The sequence below is a fragment of the Erythranthe guttata genome, chromosome 9 (genome assembly GCF_056151865.1).
Source record: "Erythranthe guttata isolate IM_541 chromosome 9, IM_541, whole genome shotgun sequence".
Lineage (NCBI taxonomy): Eukaryota > Viridiplantae > Streptophyta > Magnoliopsida > Lamiales > Phrymaceae > Erythranthe > Erythranthe guttata.
This window is the reverse complement of record NC_142541.1, coordinates 8,689,246-8,711,636: the sequence shown is the minus strand read 5'-3', so window position 1 is coordinate 8,711,636 and position 22,391 is coordinate 8,689,246. Positions and strand designations below refer to the sequence as shown.

The window sequence follows — 22,391 nt, the reverse complement described above, 5'->3', positions numbered from 1 at the left end:
ATATCTTGACTCATCCTTCTCTCGTGGCTTGCTCGATTCATTGGGTGGCAACATCTTCCTTGAATTTTCATCGTCGTAATTAAAGACCCCAACTCGTATGACTTTCTCTCGGAGGAGTTGAAATTGAGTCCATGAAGTAAACTTGATCCTTCCGATTCCGGTTTCCGCCATCATCTCCTGCACTCAAAGATGATTTCCCATGGTCCAAGACGAAAACATCAAAATTTTCATGATTTGTAAAATCCATAAGCTCAATAGAAAAACACTCATTATTATCACATGGATTTTTATTAGCACTAAAAACATTGAATTTGATTGTTTGATCATGCACCGTCATTGTAAGATCACCACTACCACAATCAATAAGGGTTTTCGACGTGGCTAAAAACGACCACCCTACAACAAGAGGTATCTCCCTATCCTCATCTATATCAAGTATAACAAAATGAACAGGGAAGATAAATTTATTAACTTTCACTAGCACATTCTCTAAAATACCTTTTGGGTAAACTAAAGACCTATCGGCTAATTGAAGAGTTATAGCCGTCGTTTCAATCTCACCTAACCCAAGATTTTTAAAAGTGGAATAAGGAATAAGATTAATGCTAACGCCTAAGTCAATGAGCAATCGAAATTTTTTACCTCCTATAGTACAGTGAATAGTAAACTTACCTGGATCGCCGAGTTTTTGTGGAAGGGGCCGAGTAAAAATTGCACTAATTTGCTCCGTGAGTTGGATCATCTCGTTCCCTTGCAATTTCTTACCTTTCGTCACGAGGTCCTTGAGGAACTTTACCCACTTTGGCATCTTTGAACTGCTTCGATGAAAGGAATATGTATGCGAATTTGTTTCAACTTGTCCAAAACTCTTTGGTATTCGGCATCGAGCTTCTTCTTTAAAAACTTTTGAGGATACGGAATTGGAGGGACTTGTGAAAGCACTGTTGATGGTGGCTCTTCAGGAATTGATTATTTTTCCTCATTCACTTTCGGCTTCTCGATTGTCGTGTTTTTCTTCTCTTTTCGCGGGGATTCCTACCATTGTTTACCATTTTTCAAGGTGACTGCTTGGCACGTCTCGTCCTCGATATTTTTCGTAAGCAATCTTTGTGGATATGGGATTGGTTCCACCCATGCAGCTACAGTGACTTGCGGCTTGATTTGAATATCTTCCTTTTTCTCGATCTTGAAATTGATAGCTTGGCATGTCTTGAACTTTTGCTTTCGAGGATCTTCCGTATACGATGGCAATGCTCCTGCCGGACGGTTCTCTTGATTCACAATGAATTGAGCGAATTAATTCTCCAAATTCCGCAGCGAGGCTTGGGTAACAGTCATGAATTGGGCCAATATCTCATCTGTGTTTGATTTTTTGGCCAGTGGATTTTTTCCCTGATAACTTTGTTGAAGATGGGCTTGATTTTGGAATTGACCTTGAGGTCTTTGTGTTAGAGTAGGTGACCAACAAGCCAACTTGTGGCTGTGGTCTTTCTCTTTTTCCTTGTAATAAAACAATCGTTTTTCGTTCGTAATAATAAAACATTTCATTTGGCATTCTATATCTCTTATCCCATGCAAGCAGCATAGATATAGTCCTAACGAGTTACTCTATTACTGTGAGTTGGTCTAGTAGAATCGTGAGATAACTCAGCAATGTAATGTAACTGATAAACCTTGTTCCTAGTCGATGGGTTACGCCAATAATGAGGATACCGGCCTTTCCCTTTTGAGACTAGCACTTAGTGTATGTGTACTGCGTCTCATCAGTCCTCGGTGTTGTGGCATCGGCATACTTGAGTGGGTGCTCATACTAGATGAGTTCACTGAACTCCCTCGCCCTAGAAATCTATAAGTGGTTCTCATTCATCGAGTAATAGGTTTCTAAGATATAGTTGTACACCATTAGTCCTTAAGACCCAAACATCACCGTGACTTCACTAGAGGACCGATTGTATGGTGACCTGTCCCTGAGTCCCACAGCGGACCGCTCCAAGGGCCAACGTCCGTGCAATCCGAAATCTAGTGTGAAGTCTGTGCATTGTAGTAGGGGATTCGAGCGCTTGAGTATTCATGGATGTCCTGTGTGTTCTGACGGTTTATAATCCAAGAAATCTCTGGCCAGAGTTGATAGTGGGGTGATTAGGGAAATATGTTTCCCTAAGTCGCACACGAACGGATTTATAATACCTAGAACGTTCGCACGGTTATTGAACTTTATAAGAGGTCTCGGTGAACCAATGCCTCTAGTTCAATCGGGACATGTGCTGCGAAGGGATCGTACTGTACGCTAACTATATCATAAGGTTCTTGCAGGCACTTCACTTGTATCTAGGGAATCATGATGCGTAGTTGCTAGACGCCAATCTTGATTCGTTGGGCACCGATTTGATCGGCGATTAAGTAAAATGAGTTTTACTTTAATCGGGACTCTTGGGAGGAGTTCAAATAAGAACAATGTGTTGTTCGAATCACAAAGAGTTGTGATCCCACGGCTAGCATACACCTGAACCATTGAAGGTCACACTTCTCGTGTAACACGGATCCTTGATAACAATGAGCATAGGTTAATATGTAAATCTTTGCAAAGTTGGAGGTCAATATGATTGAGTCCAAGATTTGTGATTGTGTATTACGAGTCGGAATAAACGTAGAGAAAGAGAGACATGCGGAATTTAGTGAACTTTCTAAATTGGGAAGTTTCCCGATTTAGCAGGTCCACTGAAATGGAAGTTTCCACTTTTGGAAATTGAAAATTTCGAAGAGGCACTCGTATCGACGATGACTTTAAGCTCGTCACATGAGTAATATGTGATTACGTGTTTCGATATTTGTAATATGATGAACAAGCATGTTTTATATATTTTCGGTTTTACATGTTTTTAATAAAAATCGATAATTACCATATGTATGGCGGAAGCGTTAAGGTACGTTGACTATGTGATTAGTTTATGCATGTAATCGAAATTAGTTCGATCTAAAATTTTTAAATTCCGCTGCGTATACATGCACGATCCCCAACAGTGGTATCAGAGCCACGGGTTAATCGTTTATTTATCAACGTGTTTATCGCTTTCGAAAGCATGCTTTGATTTGTTGAATTGTTGAATTATTGGTGTTATCAAATTGGGTGGTTTAATATTAATTAAATATTTTGAATATTTCAGAAAATATAAAATTTTATTTATTTTTTAAAACTCGGATTTTTCTGCTGCTGCTGTCGGTTTTCAGCTGACCGAACCGGTCCGGTCATACCGGTCCGGTCAGCACACACAAAATTTTTATTGATTTTCTGATATTAATATTAAAATTAATTGATTTTTAATTTTTGAAATTTATCAATTAAACCCAATTAGATAATTGATTTATTAATTTAATTTGAATTCAAAGAATAGTGTTGGTTTAATTATTTAATTTAATCGTTAAATTAGTTTAATTAATGGAACACAAATTATATGGCAAATAATTAATGGACTTCATTCTTATTTGATTGATTTATGAGTGAAGGGAGTCCGTTAATTATATTTGCAATTAATCGTATTAATTAATTAATTCATGAGATGAATGATTGTAATTATGTACGATGTTGATCGTATGTCTCTCTTAGGATCAATATGCGTTTCCACATACCTAGAGAACATAGTTGTAGGAATCACAAACGATCATAACCTAAAACTTCCGATGAGCTAATAAGATTAAATAAATAAAATCCCTCATTCTTAATCAAGAATAATTATCAAGCTATAAAGAAAAAAACCAAATTGTTGAATTTTTCTTTCCTTCTACCAACAATTAAATTATGTGTAGCCTCTCATAATAGTGCAGTAAGCCGTGTTAGCGGGGAGTGCTATTGTGGGGTAAGTTGTAATTTAATTGACATTAGATGGAGATACGGTCATATATAAAATTATATTGGATTAATGTGGTCGGCTAGATTAACTAGGGATTGCATTAGTTTGATATAGTTGGATCTGTGACATCTCATATTGGTAGGCTAGACTTGACACACGAAGATTTTGATATTCGCTAGATTAACTTAGGTCATTATCAAGTGTGAGGTAAAACAAACTTTAGGGTCACATAGTGATGTGATTGATAGTACTCTACCTTTAGGCTTATGTAATCGGGATAGATTAACTACGGGTTACATTAGCGCTATTGGACCTAAAGCCCATTAAAGAAAAATAAGTTTTCTCGATTGTCTGCTAGAGGGTGGTGGAATTCGATAAAATTAGTGGGAGAACAATTAAAACATAAAAGTCCAAAATTTTAATTGTAACGATTATTACGAACTAAACTCTAATTATTGTCTTCTTAAAATTTTCTGAGCAACAATGTCCAAACATCCCCTTTCCTCTATCCTCGACCAAAACAAACTCACCGGTCCAAACTATTTGGATTGGCTTCGCAATCTGAAACTTGTGCTCCAAGTCGAGGAGCGTCTCTATGTGCTCAATGAACGTCCCCCCGCTGCTCTCCCTGCGACTGCTACTGCTGACGAGACTGCCACTTTCGAGGCATCGAAGAAGGACGACCTCCATGCGAGGTGCTACATGCTAGCATCCATCGTGCCAGAGCTCGCGGGGAAGTATGAGTGTCACGTACATGCTTATGATATCAAGCATCATCTTGAAAGCTTGTACAGTGAGAATACTAGGGCATCGAGGTACTCAGCTACCAAGGAGTTGATCACCATGAGGCTGCGTGAAGGGGCTTCGGTCCACGAGCAAGGTCTCAAGATGATCACTCTCCTTGAGAAGCTGGTGAGCCTTGATGTCACCCTCCCGGCCGAGCTCTCGGTGGATTTGATCCTACTGTCCCTTCCTAGTTCTTATGAATCGTTCATAGTTAACTTCAACATGAACAAGCTCGATCCACCATTGGATGAGTTGTTGAACATGTTGGTCAGCTATGAGTCCACGATCAAGAAGGAGAAATTTGTTCTCCTAGTTGCTCCTTCTGCGAAGAAAGGTTCTTTCCAGAAGAAAAGGAAAGAAAGGAGTTTCGGCCCGAGCAAGAAACTTGAGAAGGGCGAATCGAGTGGAGTGAAGAATGACAAGGTCACCAAGCAAGTTGATGACGCTTGCCATCATTGTGGAAAGAAGGGCCATTGGCGACGCAACTGCAAGGCTTACCTCGATCAGAAACGTTCTGAAAAGGGTACGTATTTAATTGAAGTTAACTTGTCCGTTAAATCTTCTTCGTGGGTATTGGATACTGGTTGTGGCTCACATCTTTGTAATGATTTGCAGCTCATGACAAGAAGTAGGAGACTTAATGTGGGTGAGACCTACCTAAGAATGGGCAACGGAGCAAGGGTTGCTGCTGAAGCCATTGGGACGATTTATCTTTCTTTTTATGGATTCTAGTTTTTCCATTGTTTTGAACAATTGTTTATTTGTTCCGTCACTTATTTGAAGCCTTATTTCTATTCCTGTTTTGGATAATGAAGGTTTTACTTTTGTTTTTGGAAATTCGATTTGCATTATACAAAAGGATCAAAATATGATTTGTAAGGGACAACTTATAAACAACTTATATGAACTAAATCCAAATGAAATACCTATTAACGTTATATCAGCAAAACGAAAAGATATAAGTCTTAACCCCGCACAACTTTGGCACGCTCGACTGGGTCATATTTCCTTGAGAAGGATGAACAAATTTGTGAGTGAAGGATTGTTCTCCTTGGAGGACGTGAAATCACTTCAAACTTGTGTATCATGCCTTAAAGGAAAAATGACCAAAACTCCCTTCAAAGGGAAGATGGAACGAGCCGAGGGTCTTTTGGATTTGATCCATTCAGACGTGTGTGGTCCACTAAGCGTTAGTGCTAGGGGTGGTTTTAACTACTTCGTTACCTTTACCGACGATTATTCTAGGTATGGTTTCGTGTACTTAATGAAGTATAAGTCTGAAACTTTTGAAAAGTTCAAAGATTTTAGACACCAAGTAGAAAACCAACTCGGTAGACGTATTAAGAAACTACGATCCGATCGTGGTGGCAAATACTTAAGTACTGAGTTTATAGACTATCTTAAAGAGAATGGGATTCTGTCTCAATGGACTCCTCCTGGAACTCCTCAACTTAATGGAGTTTCCGAACGTCGGAATCGAACACTGTTAGACATGGTTCGATCTATGATGGGGTTCACCGAGCTGCCGGCATACCTGTGGGGTCATGCACTCCTAACTGCCGTGTATTTGCTGAATAGGGTTATTACCAAAGCAGTTAACTCCACACCTTATGAACTTTGGCACTCCAAGAAACCCACGTTTAAACATATTAGGATATGGGGTTGTCCCGCTTACGTGAAGCGGCTAGTGGGAGATAAGATGGATAGAAAATCCGACTTATGCTATTTTGTGGGGTATCCCGAGGATTCCATGGGATACGAATTCTACTATATTTCCGAGGCAAAGGTGTTCGTCTCGAGAAATTCCGTGTTCCTTGAGAAGGAATTTCTATCAGATAGAAAGGGCAGTGTAGTAGATCTCGAAGAAGTTCGAGAACCACAATCTAAAGGTGAAGCACAACAATCAGATAATGAACCAATTCAACAAACCACTAATATACCTCCTGAACCGTCGCTGCGTTGATCCGAAAGAGTTCGGAGAGCGCCCGATAGGTTATTCCTCGTTGATGAAGTTGACCAAGGATGTGATCCTAGAACTTTCAACGAAGCTGTATCGGATACAGACAAGGGACATTGGCTTAGTGCCATGAAATCCGAAATGGACTCTATGTACTCCAACAAGGTATGGACCTTGGTAGATCCACCCGAGGGAATCGTTCCCATAGGCTGCAAGTGGATCTATAAGAAGAAAATTGGAGTAGATGGAAAGGTATCAACCTACAAGGCTAGATTGGTAGCGAAGGGTTATACTCAAAAGCAAGGAGTTGATTATGAGGAAACCTTCTCTCCAGTTGCTATGCTCAAGTCCATTAGGATTTTGCTGGCATTCTCTGCGTGGTATGACTACGATATATGGCAAATGGATGGGAAGACCGCTTTCCTTAATGGGGACATTGAGGAAGAAATTTACATGGCGCAGTCGGAAGGCTTCATATCTTCTGGAGATGAGCAAAAGGTTTGCAAACTCCAGCGATCCATTTATGGATTGAAACAAGCATCCCGTAGTTGGAACAAAAGGTTCGACACAACTATCAAAGAGTTTGAATTTGTGAAAAACCCGGAGGAACCTTGTGTCTACAAGAAGGTTAGTGGGAGTGCAGTGACTTTCCTTGTACTTTATGTTGATGACATACTACTCATTGCGAATGATGTAGGGATGTTACAGTCAACTAAAGTATGGTTATCCACACGTTTCTCGATGAAGGATTTGGGAGAAGCATCCTACGTATTGGGAATACGGATCTATAGAGATAGATCGAGGAGATTACTTGGCTTGTCCCAATCCATGTACATAGACACCGTTCTTAAACGGTTTAGCATGGAAGAATCCAAGAAGGGATTCTTGCCAATGTCCCATGGGGTTCGTCTCTCGAAATCCATGCGTCTCAAACGCAAAAGGAAATCGAGGAGATGAAAAGGACACCTTATGCATCCGCTATATGAAGCATAATGTATGGCATGCTGTGTACACGACCTGATATTGCGTATGCTGTGAGCGTCACAAGCAAATATCAGTCCGACCCCGGCCCAGCCCATTGGAAGGCTGTAAAGGACATCCTCAAGTACTTGCGAATAACTCGAGATTTGTTTTTGGTCTATGGGGATACCGAGTTGAAATTAGAAGGTTTCACGGATTCTAGTTTTCAATCGGACGTGGATGACTCGAAGTCAAACTCGGGGTATATATTCAAAGTCAACGGGGGTGCCGTGTGTTGGAAGAGTTCCAAACAAGGCACAACGGCTGATTCCACCACCGAGGCTGAATATATTGCAGCATCAGATGCTTCAAAGGAAGGGTCATGGATTAGGAAATTCATCCAAGAGTTGGATGTATTTCCGAACGCTAGCGATCCAGTACGGCTGTACTGCGATAACAACGGAGCCGTAGCGCAAGCTAAGGAACCAAGAGCTCATCAGAAGTCGAAGCACGTGTTGAGAAAATACCATGTGATCCGAGAGATCATAGAGAGAGGTGAAGTCAAGCTAGACAGAGTCACCTCGGAGGACAATATTGCAGATCCCTTCACCAAGCCATTGTCAGGATCAGTCCACGAGAAACATCGAGAGTCGATGGGACTTAGATTTATGAGTAGTTGGCTTTAGGTCAAGTGGGAGATTGTTAGAGTAGGTGACCAACAAGCCAACTTGTGGCTGTGGTCTTTCTCTTTTTCCTTGTAATAAAACAATCGTTTTTCGTTCGTAATAATAAAACATTTCATTTAGCATTCTATATCTCTTATCCCATGCAAGCAGCATAGATATAGTCCTAACGAGTTACTCTATTACTGTGAGTTGGTCTAGTAGAATCGTGAGATAACTCAGCAATGTAATGTAACTGTTAAACCTTGTTCCTAGTCGATGGGTTACGCCAATAATGAGGATACCGGCCTTTCCCTTTTGAGACTAGCACTTAGTGTACGTGTACTGCGTCTCATCAGTCCTAGGTGTTGTGACATCGGCATACTTGAGTGGGTGCTCATACTAGATGAGTTCACTGAACTCCCTCGCCCTAGAAATCTATAAGTGGTTCTCATTCATCGAGTAATAGGTTTCAAAGATATAGTTGTACACCATTAGTCCTTAAGACCCAGACATCACCGTGACTTCACTAGAGGACCGATTGTATCGTGACCTGTCCCTGAGTCCCACAGCGGACCGCTCCAAGGGCCAACGTTCGTGCAATCCGAAATCTAGTGTGAAGTCTGTGCATTGTAGTAGGGGATTCGAGCGCTTGAGTAGTCATGGATGTCCTGTGTGTTCTGACAGTTTATAATCCAAGGAATCTCTGGCCAGAGTTGATAGTAGGGTGATTAGGGAAATATGTTTCCCTAAGTCGCACACGAACGGATTTATAATACCTAGAACGTTTGCAGGGTTATTGAACTTTATAAGAGGTCTCGGTGAACCAATGCCTCTAGTTCAATCGGGACATGTGCTGCGAAGGAATCGTACTGTACGCTAACTATATCATAAGGTTATTGCAGGCACTTCACTTGTATCTAGGGAATCATGATGCGTAGTTGCTAGACGCCAATCTTGATTCGTTGGGCACCGATTTGATCGGCGATTAAGTAAAATGAGTTTTACTTTAATCGGGACTCTTGGGAGGAGTTCAAATAAGAACAATGTGTTGTTCGAATCACAAAGAGTTGTGAGCCCACGGCTAGCATACACCTGAACCATTGAGGGTCACACTTCTCGTGTAACACAGATCCTTGATAACAATGAGCATAGGTTAATATGTTAATCTTTGCAAAGTTGGAGGTCAATATGATTGAGTCCAAGATTCGTGATTGTGGATTACGAGTCGGAATGAACGTAGAGAAAGAGAGACATGCGGAATTTAGTGAACTTTCTAAATTGGGAAGTTTCCCGATTTAGCAGGTCCACTGAAATGGAAGTTTCCACTTTTGGAAATTGGAAATTTCGAAGAGGCACTCGTATCGACGAGGACTTTAAGCTCGTCACAAATATAATTTTGTTATAATTTTGTGGACGATCGTTTATTAGAAACGAGGCTGACGAGGGAATTGACTTAATGCATCAGTGGGTCAAGCCCAATGACTTAAGCCCACAAGGGTTGAGAACCCTAAGTATAAATAGACCTCAAACAAGAGTTTGAGATCAGATTTTTACACCCCAAAACCCTAGCCGTCCAGCCTCTCAGCCGCCGTCTGCCGCCGGAATCCGCCGGTTTTTCCCTCTCCTTTCTCTATCGTATTCCCTTGTTATCTAACCCCTTTGTATCTAGTGCTACAGTAGGGGGAGATCAGTTTATTCGAGGTGAAACCTAATTGGAGAGGAGCTGCTGCCCCGACGGAATCGCTGCACCGCCGCACGCGCCGCTGCACCGCCCACGCGCCGCCGCCGCTGACACGCACGCGCCGCCGTCGCTTCACCTTCGGACCAGCTGCCGTTTGGTGGTGTTCCTGCAGCCCCTAGGAGTGGTATAACGCAGCTTGTACGTGTCAGAGTTTGGATTTCGATTCGTCGAAATCTCACGCTACAAGAGGTAATTAAATCGGAACTTTCGTAATTCGATTCAAACATGTTTTGTATGATTTTTAATTTACGAGCATGAGTAATATGTGATTACGTGTTTCGATATTTGTAATATGATGAACAAGCATGTTTTATATATTTTCGGTTTTACATGTTTTTAATAAAAATCGATAATTACCATATGTATGGCGGAAGCGTTAAGGTACGTTGACTATGTGATTAGTTTATGCATGTAATCGAAATTAGTTCGATCTAAAATGTTTAAATTCCGCTGCGTATACATGCACGATCCCCAACACTTTGATACCCTAGGCCTTGTTGATTCCCTTCATATTGCCCTTGTGATCTCCACCCTTGATTTTGGAATTGGCGAGGCGCATTATTGACGTAGTTGAGCGACTCCACATCTTGTTGGCTTTGGAGCGTGTAATGATTTCCTCCACAAATTTCACAGCATGAAGAATCAATTGCTTGGACTTGTTGTGGTGGACTTGCTTTGATGTGCTGCAGAAGGAGTTGATTTTGTTGAGCAACTTGGGTCACTTGAGCTTGAAGGGCCGTAATTGCATCTAACTCCAACACTCGGGGAACTTTCTTGGCTCCACTAACCGTCCTCTCGCTTGACTTGGCAAACCGATTTTGTGCAATTTGATCCAACATAATAATTTGATGCCAGGTTGATGCATCTAAGACGGTTCGTGCATTCTCGTTAATCCATTGGTAGAATATGTGGATTTGCCGCCATTGCTCTACTCCATGTGTTGGACACTGCCTCAAAAGGGTCTTAAATCTCTCCCATGCCTCGTATAATTGCTCGCCTTGCTCTTGGACGAAATTATGAATTTCCCGCCGTATTCTCTCGTCCTTCTCGCGTGAGCTGTAAAGTTTCATGAAAAGGTGGAGGAGTTGAAGCCACGACGAGATAGAGTGGGGGGCTTGGGACATCAACCACTGGCGAGCTCTTCCTTGTAAGTAGTGCTTGAAGAGAATTAATTGAAGCGCTTCTTGGGAAACGCCGTTTTGACGATGGGAATTACATGTATCTAGAAAATTGACAATGTGAAGATAGGGATCTTCACCTGCCAATCCACTAAATAGCCCGTTATTTTGGAGCATCGTCAATAGGCCTTGCTTGATCTCAAAATTGTGCGCCTCAATAGGTGGATATTGGATGCTGGGGCGGAATCTGTCAAGAGTCGGGATTATGTAATCTTGAAGTGCCCGTTGCCTAACTGTTGGCTGTAATGGAATTTGAGGGGGTGGGTCTTGGATGCGAATTCCATTCGCATCGAGTAAATTAATCATAACCCGCTTCCGCGTGTATTACAATTCTTATACTCTAGATTCAATTACTGTATTCCTACGCAATTAATTCTATAGCACAACATTAAGCACAAATCTCAATAATGGCTACCTAAGAGATTAATTAGATTCCTATGTTAAACCACAAAGGCTCTTCTACCACAGTTCTAATTATTAACCCGATCTTCCAATTCATGCAATTAACAATAACATAAAAGCACATAAGGTGATCTAATTCATGCACTTAATAAAACAAGTAGAAGAAATAATCCGGAATTAAAACTTGCATAAAATCATAGAAAAGGGTTCATAAATCCCACATAGGGTTCCAAATAAAATCCTAGAAATAAGTAAATTAGCTACTCATGATTAAAGCAAAAACGCAAATAAAATAAGTCATAAACGATAAGTCTATGCTTGGAGTCTTCGAAGTCTTCGTCTTCGTTATTGCTTTGTTGCTCTTGAAATTGCGTAAAAGATGGATCCCCAATTGTGTGCTTGGCTTGGTCTTATATAGGGTGGAAAATTTGGAGAAGAAGGTAGTTTCCTTGTGCAATTAGGATTCCTTTACTGCGTCTTTTCGTAATCTCGGACGGCCGTCCCGAATTTTGCACTAAAACTCGGACGACCGTCTCAAAACCAGAGACTGCTTCTGCTTCTCAGATGGTCGTCCCAGTTTTAAGTGTATTTTTGGGACGGCCGTCCCGGGCTATATTTCTTCAGATTTTTGATTTCTTCACTTTTGGCCCATATTTTCTCCAAAATTGCAGTGTTTACCCCATACTTTTCAAATTCTTCAATTTGTACCTAAAATACAATAAATCAACTTTTTAAGCACCAATTATCGTTAAAACACACCAAAAGCTCCTATTAAAAGGTACGATTAAGTGTAAAAATATACACTTAACACCCACCATAGAAATGTGTTGAATGTATTGTGTGTTCTTGGTGTTTGTGTGTGTGTGTTTCTTACAGAGAGAGAGTGTTTATGGTCTGTGTTTTCTTCTTCTCTGTGTGGCCAGCCTTCTCTCCAGTCAAAATTTTCTGCCCTTTTTTATCTTGCCTCTTTATCCTCTCTTGGGACGTATGCTAAAGAGAGAGAAAGAGAACTGATGATAGGCTGGGCCAGAGAGATGGGGGAAGAATGGGTTGGGCCAGAGTGATTATTTTAGTTTGAACTATTTGGGCCTCGGCAAATCAGCCCAAATCACTACCCTTTAAAAAATTAGAACATGATTAGCAACTGTAAGATATTATTCGACAAAGGCCTATGAAATGAGGCCTTATATATATATATATATGACCAAATAAGAATATATTAATTTATCAACACTTATCGTTAGAAACAGTTGAAATAACTCTATGTGACATTTGGATTTGTTTGTGAATGCAGAATGGAATTAAAATAGTTGGAATGGGTTCGTCCGATGTTATATTATTTTAGCTCACTTTTCTTGTTTAATCACATGGATAAAGTGCTATTAAAATTTATTAATAAGGACGTGATGTGCTTACTAGTTAGGTCATAGAAAAATAGTTGCTTGTATTCGAGTCCTATTTGAATGTCATTTCCTAAAACAATCATGCATGGCCAATATTGATGCATATGACAATTAGTTGTACTTATATGCAATAACTATGATATCCTAAATTTAGAGTGTGTATGTTTGTGTGAACGCAATATATACATAAGCTAAATTGAAGTTGAGCCACCAATTTTTTATTACACTTTTTTGCCCTTTTCTCTCCACCATATTGTTTCTCAAGAATCTATCTATCTACACATTGTTTATATTATTGATCAAACTGCATGGTCGAAAGTGGGGTTTGCTTATTTTTCTGGCCAACTTTGTGGGACAATTGGCCGGAAAGAGACGAGGCTTTTTCAAATCCTTCATTTCCTCCGTGTGGGGTATGCATTTCTCTTATGCTCTTTTTTTTTTTTTCTTTTTTGTGTAAATTGTACTTATAAAATAACTCATATTTTTTCCCCAATTTTTCTTTGTTATTGACATTGATGTTTATCCAATCATTTATAAGTTTTGTTTCTAATTTTTTTTTTTTATTTTTTCTATAAAAATAAACCTTTAGAAATTTGAATATTTAAAAAAATTGAAAACTTGCAAATTTAGGAACTTTCGGCACTCAAATTGTATTTATTTCATTATCCAAGGAATTCGAAATAAATATTAAAAAAAAAACAAAAAAAAGAAGAAAATAATTCAATTAATGGATCATAAAAACATAAAGGAGGCACATTGTAATTAAATTAGCATGTCCTAGTGACAATTCTAATTAAAGAAAGATAAAATTTCATCTACGTCTGATTTGCATGTTTGATTGGTGACTCATGTACTTTGTGTATTTATTACACCAACAGGTAAGTGAATATTTTGAAGTAGGTAGTGGGTATGGAATCTTCAAATAATCAAACGAATGGAACAACAAAATTTGAGCATGAGACAGCTGCTAGTGCATATGCGAATTTGAAGACACATCCTCCCCCTGCTATTGATAAAATTGCACTTCACCCTAAAGAAAGTAAACTAAATAAATCACCATCATCATCTGAAAGTTCTTCTTCACCAGACTCCCCATTAGATGATCCTTTCTACAACGGCAACGACAACGATGATGATGATGATGATGTTGATACATCGGCTTCGAGCAATCCATCTGCTAAAATTGAACCACCGATTAGAAATGCATCTTCGTCATCATCATCAGCAACAACAGCAGCAGCAACAACAACAACAACTACTACAACAACAACAACATCAACAACAACAACAACAACAACAACAATTGAAGCACCTCCTAACCAAGAGATGGAGCGTATTGATCATGGATCCTATAGGATTCCACCTTCAGTTTTTGAAACAAGTCCGTCCTCCAAAGCAATGGATTGGAGTGTAGCATCAAACGAGTCATTATTTAGCATTCATACCGGGAATATGAGCTTCACAAATGATCACATACTATGGCGATCAGGAGAACTATGTACCCCAGTTGGAGATCAAGTACAGACAGATCACATGTTCAGTTACTCTGCTCAACAACCAAGTGGGGGTGTAGGATCTGATATGAGAAGTCGAGAGCTTGGATTAGCAGAGGCAACTATGAAAGAGGTGATAAAGGAAAGTGAATGTGACAACTATGAACCATCATTGTCTTCTGTGCGCAATTGTCGTCGTTCTCAGGGGAGTGATGCGAGCACTAGATCTTTTGCATTTTCTTTGTAAGTAAATTACATCCAACTTTTAGTGCATCTATAAAAAAAATTAATCATAATCATCTTTCCTTGAAGTAGTAGAAAAAGTTTGTCATTATATTAATGAATAAGAAACTTCTTATTACAATTAATCTGGCCATTACAAATATAGAACACATATATTTCATGAATGATAAAAAATAAATCATTCCCATATAATGTTTTCCAGAATTGGAGGAGAAACTGACAAAAGTGCTTCATCAGTGAGGATGCCTAGCTCTGTAAGGTCAGGCCAAGAGCAAGTGCAATCTCAGCCAATTTTGACGAAAGCAGAATCGATGAAACCTGATCAGCCAAAAACTCCTACAACAGCACCAAATGGGGCCGCTCAGTCCAATTGGTTTTCATTCTTTAATTGTTGCTCATGTGGTAGAAGTTAACAAACAATTGCAATGCCAAAATTAATATATACTTGGAACAACAAACCTATATATATCAAGGTTTGTAATGATTCATGAGTTCACAGGACGAAGTTGCACTGTCCACGCGCTCTAAAATTATGTACAACTTATCAAGTTGGGAGTTGACTTGAGATCCGATGAATTTTTCCGGACCGAGACCCCTAAGGCTTTTGCGACACACAATAATTGGCTGCTCCACCAAATACAGTTGATGAAAGTGGTATATGGTAGGATTCAGAGAGAATGATGGAGGTTTCAGTAGCTGATTGGACCAACGAAGACAGTCCCATTGATCACTTGTTTCAAATCTAAACTTTTTATGTAAATTTTAATAATTTTTCAATATGCACACTTCTACCAAACTGCACTCTCTCATGCTAATGAAATACTAGTTGCACAATTCAGGGATCACTGCTACTTTAATATTTATTTGTTTTATATAATAAAAGGAAATGGATGAAAAACACAAATTTTCCTCTAGTTTCGGCTGTGATAAGACTTCAGTTAGTCATTTTCTTTTGGCTAGGTAATGTATTTGGGCGAATCCCGAATAAGCTCGCGACAAGAGCATTTAATTAAAAAAGAGACATCCTACTTTTTTGTCTTGCTAATATATCTAGCCATTAACACTTATTTGCAACTAAGGAAAACTCTTTCATACATACTAAAATTACCCCGAACTCTTTGAAACCATAATTCACCTCCATTTCATGATTAAACCTAAATTTATCTCAAATTTTCACCAATTAACCAATTTTGACCCTAATCTTGATCATGAGCGTCGGTCTGCCGCCATTGAATTTTTTTTAATAATCTGTTTTCTAATTTTTTTTTACAAAGTCCTTTATTAAGATATTGCAACTGATTACTAGACTTTTGCATTTACTGTCTAATTTACTCACTTCTGTTTTGGGACATGCAATATTGTATGTTGCTTCATTGGTCTGAATTAGACCAAGTTCATTTCAGGAGTATTCACCATTGCAACTTGTTTATGGGCATCAGCCAGACATTTCTTACTTTAAGAAATATTTGGTTGCATTGTTTATGTTCCACTTTCTACTTCTCAGAGAACAAAACTGGGTCCCAAATACGACTTGTACTATATATTGTTTTGATTCCCCATCTACAATTAGATACATTGAACCCTTGATGGGTGATTTGTTAAAGGCAAGATTTGTTGATATCCATTTTATGAGACAATTTTCACGTAGTTAGTGGGAGAAAGATCGTCGGTTCATGTTGAACAGAGCGAAATTACATAGAATGTACCATCTTTGTCTCATCTTGATCCACAAATCAATGTGAGAACGAAGTAAAAATGATAATCCATTTGCAAAATATTGCGAATAAATTACCAGATGCTTTTACTGATATGAAAATAGTGAAAACATCTCTTTAATCGGCTATAAATATTAAGTGTATATTTTTTACACTTAATTATATCTATTAATTGGAGCTTTTGGTGTATTTTATTGATAATTGGTGCTTAAAAAGTGTTGGTTTATTGTGTTTCAGGTATAAATTGAAGAATATAATAAATAGAGGGTCAAAATTGCAATTTAGAAGAAAAGGTGGGCAAAAAGTGAAGAAGTCAAAAATTTGAAGAATATAGTTTCTGGTTTTGAGACCCCCGTCTGGAATAATAACTAAAAATCCAGACGGGGGTCTGAGATCGCAGTGAGGCGCAATAAGGGAATCCTAATTACACAAGGAAACTGCCTCTTTCACCAAACTTTTTCCACTCTATAAAAGACCAACTCAAGCACACAATAAAAGGTAACTTTTCACACAATTTCAAGAGCGAAGAAGCAATAACGAAGACGAAGAATTCAAAGACTCCAAGCATAGTTTTATCTTCCATAATTTATTTTAATTACGTTTTTACTTTAATCATGAGTAGCTAATCTTTTATTTCTAGGATTTTATTTCGAACCCTATTTGGGATTATGAACCCTTTTCCATGATTTTATGCAGGTTATAATTTTTGATTATTTCTTCTTCTTGTTTTATTACGTGCATGAACTTGATCACTTTATGTGCTTTGTTGTTATTATTAATCGCATGAATCGGAAGATCGGGTTAATAATTAGAACTGTGGTAGAAGAGTGTTTGTGGTATGAACATAGGAATGTAGTTAATCTCTTAGGTAGATATTATTGAGATTTGTGCTTCATGTTGTGTTCTAGAATTAATTGCGCAGGAATACAATAATTGAATCTAGAGTATTAGAATCGTAATACACGCGGAAGCGGATTATGATTATTTTAGCATCTCAGGTTAGTAATCCGATTTAATAACTTGCATAATTGAAGGAATTGGGGAATTAATAATCACATAGGGGGAAGAATAAAATCCTAGGCTTGTTTTCTCTGATAAATCTTCGTTTTTAATTATTTTCGTGTTTTTACTTGCTTAATTCGTTTTAATTTAATTTAGAATAATTGCTCAACTTTTGACTGTGTAGGGTGGGCTTGACCATAATTAGTAGAATTTAGCGTCTACAATTAGATAAGGTATTCCAACCAACAAGTTTTTGGCGTCGTTGCCGGGGAATATTTTAATTATTTATTTTTTCTAGCTCTAGATTTGAACAATTTTCACGATTCACCCAATTTGAATTTTAATTTTCTTTTTATTTTTATTTTAGGTACCATTTTATGCGTAGGAGACTCAATCTCTACAAAGAACCGTTTCTTCACGAAATCGAACATAGTTTTCGAGCAGCTAGGAGACTTCAACGCGAAAATAATACAATGGAGAACGACGAACACACAGGGTTATTTACTTGATACAAATGGAATTAGAATCCAAGACCAACCCCCACGGCTTCCACAACATTCAGCAGTTAGGCCGCGGGCACTTCAAGACTACATAGTCCCTACTCTTGATGGATTCCGCCAAAGCATCCAGTATCCACCCATTGAGGCGCATAATTTTGAGATCAAGCAAGGCCTTTTGACGATGTTCCAAAATAACGGGTTGTATAGTGGATTGACAGGTGAAGATCCACATCTTCACATTTTTTATTTTCTCGATACCTGTTACTCCCTTCGTCAAAACGGTGTTTCCCAAGAGGCGCTCCAATTAATTCTCTTCAAAAACTCCCTCCAAGGAAGAGCTCGCCATGGTTGATGTCCCAAGCCCCCACTCTATCTCGTCATGGTCTCAACTCCTAAAAATTTTCATGAAAGTTTGCAGCTCACCAGAGATGGACGAGAGAATAAGACGGGAAATTCATAATTTCATCCAAGATCAAGGGGAAGCATTATTCGAGGTGTGGGAGAGACTCAAAACTCTTTTAAGGCAATGTCCAACTCACGGAGTGGAGCAATGGCGGCAAACCCACATCTTCTACCAAGGAATTAATGAGAATGCGAAAACCGTTTTATATGCATCAACCGGAGGTAATTTTATTAGTCAATCTATACCTGATGCATTTATTATGTTGGATCAGATTGCGCAGAACAGGTTTGCCTAATCAAGAGAAAGGACAATTAGTGGAGCCAAGAAGGTTCCCGGAGTTTTGGAATTAGATGCAATTACGGCTCTTCAAGCTCAAATTACCCAAATTGCTCAACAGTATCAGCTCATTTTACAGCACATCAAGGCAAACCAACCACAACAAGTCCAAGCCGTGGATTCTCCATACTGTGAAATTTGCGGTGGAAATCACTACACGCTCCAATCCCAGCAAGATGTGGAATCAGTCAACTACGTCAACAATGCGCCTCGCCAATTCCAAAATCAAGGGTGGAGATCACAAGGGCCATACAAAGGGAATCAACAGGGCCAAGGGTACCAAAGACCTCAAGGTCAATTTCAAAATCCAGCCCCTCCATAACAATGCTATCAAGGCAACTATCCACCGGCCCAAAATTCACACACTAATGAGGTGTTTGCCCAATTTATGACTGCCACCAGCCTCAATACGAAATTTCGAGACTCAATTGGCACAACTAGCATCGAATCAAGAGAACCGTCCGGCGGGAGCATTGCCATCGAATACGGAAGACCCTCGAAAGCAGAAGTTTGAGACTTGCCAAGCTATTGATTTAAGGCTCGAGGAAAAAGAAGAAATTCAAAGAAAGCCGCAAGTCATTCTAGCCGAATGGGTTGAACCGATATCATACCCCCAAATATTTCAAAAGAATACGATCGAGGCCGAGACTTGCCAATTAGTCACTCTGAAAAACGGGAAGCAATTGGAAGAAGCCCCACGGAAGAAGAAGATAAACACGGCAATCGAGAAACCGAGAGAGCTTAAGGAAAAAGAAGCAATTCAAGAAGAACCGCCATTGACATTGATTGCACGGGCCCCACCAATTCCATATCTTCAAAATTTTCTAAAGAAAAAGATCGATGCCGAATACCAAGGCTTTTTGGACAAGTTAGGAATATAGTGCAATTCTTACACGGCCCATTCCACAAAAACTCGGCGATCCAGGTAAGTTCACTATTCCTTGTCAAGTGTATATTTTTACACTTAATTATATCTTTTAAATGGAGCTTTTGGTGTATTTTATTGATAATTGGTTCTTAATGTGTTGATGTATTGTGTTTCGGGTACAAATTGAAGAATTGAATAAATAGAGGGTCAAAATTGCACTTTAGAAGAAAAGGTGGGCGAAAAGTGAAGAAATCAAAAATTTGATGAACGTAGTTTCTGGATTTGAGACGCCCGTCTGGAATAATAACTAAAAATCCAGAAGGGGGTCTGAGTATTTTTTCAAGTCTCTGGAATTCCGTCTAGAATTATAACTAAAAATCCAGACGGGGGTCTGAGATGGTAGTGAGGCGCAGTAAGTGAATCCTAATTACACAAGGAAACTGCCTCTTTCACCAAAATTTTCCCACCCTATAAATGACCAACTCAAGCACACAATTAAAGGCAACTTTTTACACAATTTCAAGAGCGAAGAAGCAATAACGAAGATGAAGAATTCGAAGACTCCAAGCATATATTTATCTTCCATGATTTATTTTAGTTTTTTTTTACTTTAATCATGAGTAGCTAATCTTTTATTTCTAGGATTTTATATCGAACCCTATTTGGGATTATGAACCCCTTTCCATGATTTTATGCAGGTTATAATTTTTTATTATTTCTTCTTCTTGTTTTATTACGTGCATGAACTTGATCACTTTATGTGCTTTGCTATTATTATTAATCGCATCAATCGAAAGATCAGGTTAATAATTAGAATTGTTGTAGAAGAGCATTTGTGGTAGTAACATAGGAATGTAGTTAATCTCTTAGGTAGACATTATTGAGATTTGTGCTTCATGCTATGTTCTAGAATTAATTGCGCAGAAATACAGTAATTGAATCTATAGTATTAGAATCGTAATACACATGGAAGCGGGTTATGATTATTGTAGCATCTCAGGTTAGTAATCTCGTTTAATAACTTGCATAATTGAAGGAATTGGGGAATTAATAATCGCATAGGTGGGAGAATAAAATCCTGGGCTTGTTTTCTCTGATAAATTTTCGTTTTTAATTGCTTTCATGTTGTTACTTATTTTTTCGTTTTAATTTAATTTAGAATAATTGCTCAACTTTCGAGTGTGCGGGGTGGGCTTGAGCATAATTGGTAGAATTTAGCGTCTAGAGTTTGATATTTAAATATTCCCTTTGAGACCGGTACTTGGACTAAAAAAACCATTATATTACTTGTATGATACGTGCACTTGCGTGTAGGTATTCAAACCAACAATAAACACCCCAGGTGGATGTCCCTGAAGGACAACATGAAGAATTAATGAAACCTCGCTGAAGCGTGGGCCACCTATTGGCGCAAAAGATAAGAACCCTAGAAGGAGAGGGTAATAGAAGTAAATTCTCTTGAAGAGAATATTTTTGTTTCCTTTAGTATTGGACGATACAAAGATGAAGTGATGTGTGATGTTGTGCCCAAAGCAAGTCATATCTTACTTGGGTGACCTTGGCAATCTGATCGACGAACTATCCATGATGGTTACAAAAATCGCTACACTTTTACTAAGGACAACAAGCTAGTCACACCTGCACCTTTACCACCTTCCTAGGTGTTTGAGGAGCAAAATCACATCAAGAGTCCATGGCTGCAAGTTCAAATAAAATGAGAATGAACGTGTTAGTAGTAGTGGAGGGGTAAAACAAGAGAGTTTAGCCAAAGTGAGAAAATAAAAAGAAGAGAGTACAACCTAAAGAAAGAAAGATGAGAGAAAAAAAGAGCTTTTGTGCAAAAGAAAGAGAGATTAAGAGTGCATGTAAGGGTGAGAGAGAATAATGATGTTGTTAGTGTTTAGGGAGTCCTATTTTTCTAATGCTAACCTTAATTATTCTTTGTCTATCATTGTTATTTCTCTTTTGCAGTAGTTCAATGATATCTTTTTGGACGAGAAGGCAAAGGGGTTTCCGCCAATTCGAGGGATCGTGCACCAAATTGATTTCTTCCGAGGTCCCAAATTCTGAATAGACCAGCTTACCAAAGTAGTGTCGAGGAGACGAAGGAGTTACAACGGCAACTGGACGAAGTGTTAGCTAAAGGGTATGTTCGAGAAAGCATGAGTCCTTGTGCAGTGCCTGTTTTAGTACCGAAGAAGTATGGGAGTTGGAGAATGTGTATTGATTGTCGAGCCATCAACAAAATTACGGTAAAGTATCGACACCCCATTCCTCGATTAGATGACATGTTAGATGGATTACATGGTTCCATTATCTTCTCTAAAATTGATTTGAAAAGTGGTTATCACCAAATTCACATGAAAGAGGGAGATGAGTAGAAAACGGCATATAAATCTAAACATGCATTGTATGAATGGTTAGTGATGCCTTTTGGTTTAACTAATGCACCAAGTACGTTTATGCGACTTATGAATCATGTTTTACGAGCTTACATAGGAAAATTTGTTGTTGTTTACTTCGATGATATCTTAGTATATAGCAATAATTTTCATGATCATATTGAGAATTTGAGGTCTGTCTTGGATTCCTTACGGCGAGAAAAATTATATGCTAATTTAAAGAAGAGTGAGGAAGATAGGATTGTTTTCCTTAGTTTTTTTGTCACTTCTAAGGGTGTTGAAGTGGACGAGGAAAATATTAAGCTATTCGAGAATGGCCAACACCCAAGAACGCATACGAGGTTCGAAGCTTCCATGGCTTAGTTGTACTTTATAGCAGATTTGTACCAAACTTCAGCACAATTGCAGCACCTTTGACCGGGGTGATCAACAAGGCGGTTGGCTTCAAGTGGGGCGAGACGCAAGAGAATGCAATTCGCGCTTTGAAAG

At 38.9% G+C, this 22,391-nt stretch overlaps 1 protein-coding gene across 1 annotated transcript; it reads left to right on the top strand.

The window, feature by feature from the left end:
- Positions 1-13,187: 13,187 nt before the first annotated feature.
- LOC148767999 (uncharacterized) lies at positions 13,188-15,510 on the top strand. The gene is made up of 3 exons (XM_088822826.1): positions 13,188-13,350; positions 13,819-14,676; positions 14,879-15,510. The coding sequence occupies exons 2-3, from the start codon at positions 13,850-13,852 to the stop codon at positions 15,087-15,089; spliced, it is 1,038 nt and encodes a 345-aa protein (XP_088678952.1). The 5' UTR covers positions 13,188-13,350; positions 13,819-13,849; the 3' UTR covers positions 15,090-15,510.
- The last annotated feature ends 6,881 nt before the right edge of the window (positions 15,511-22,391 follow it).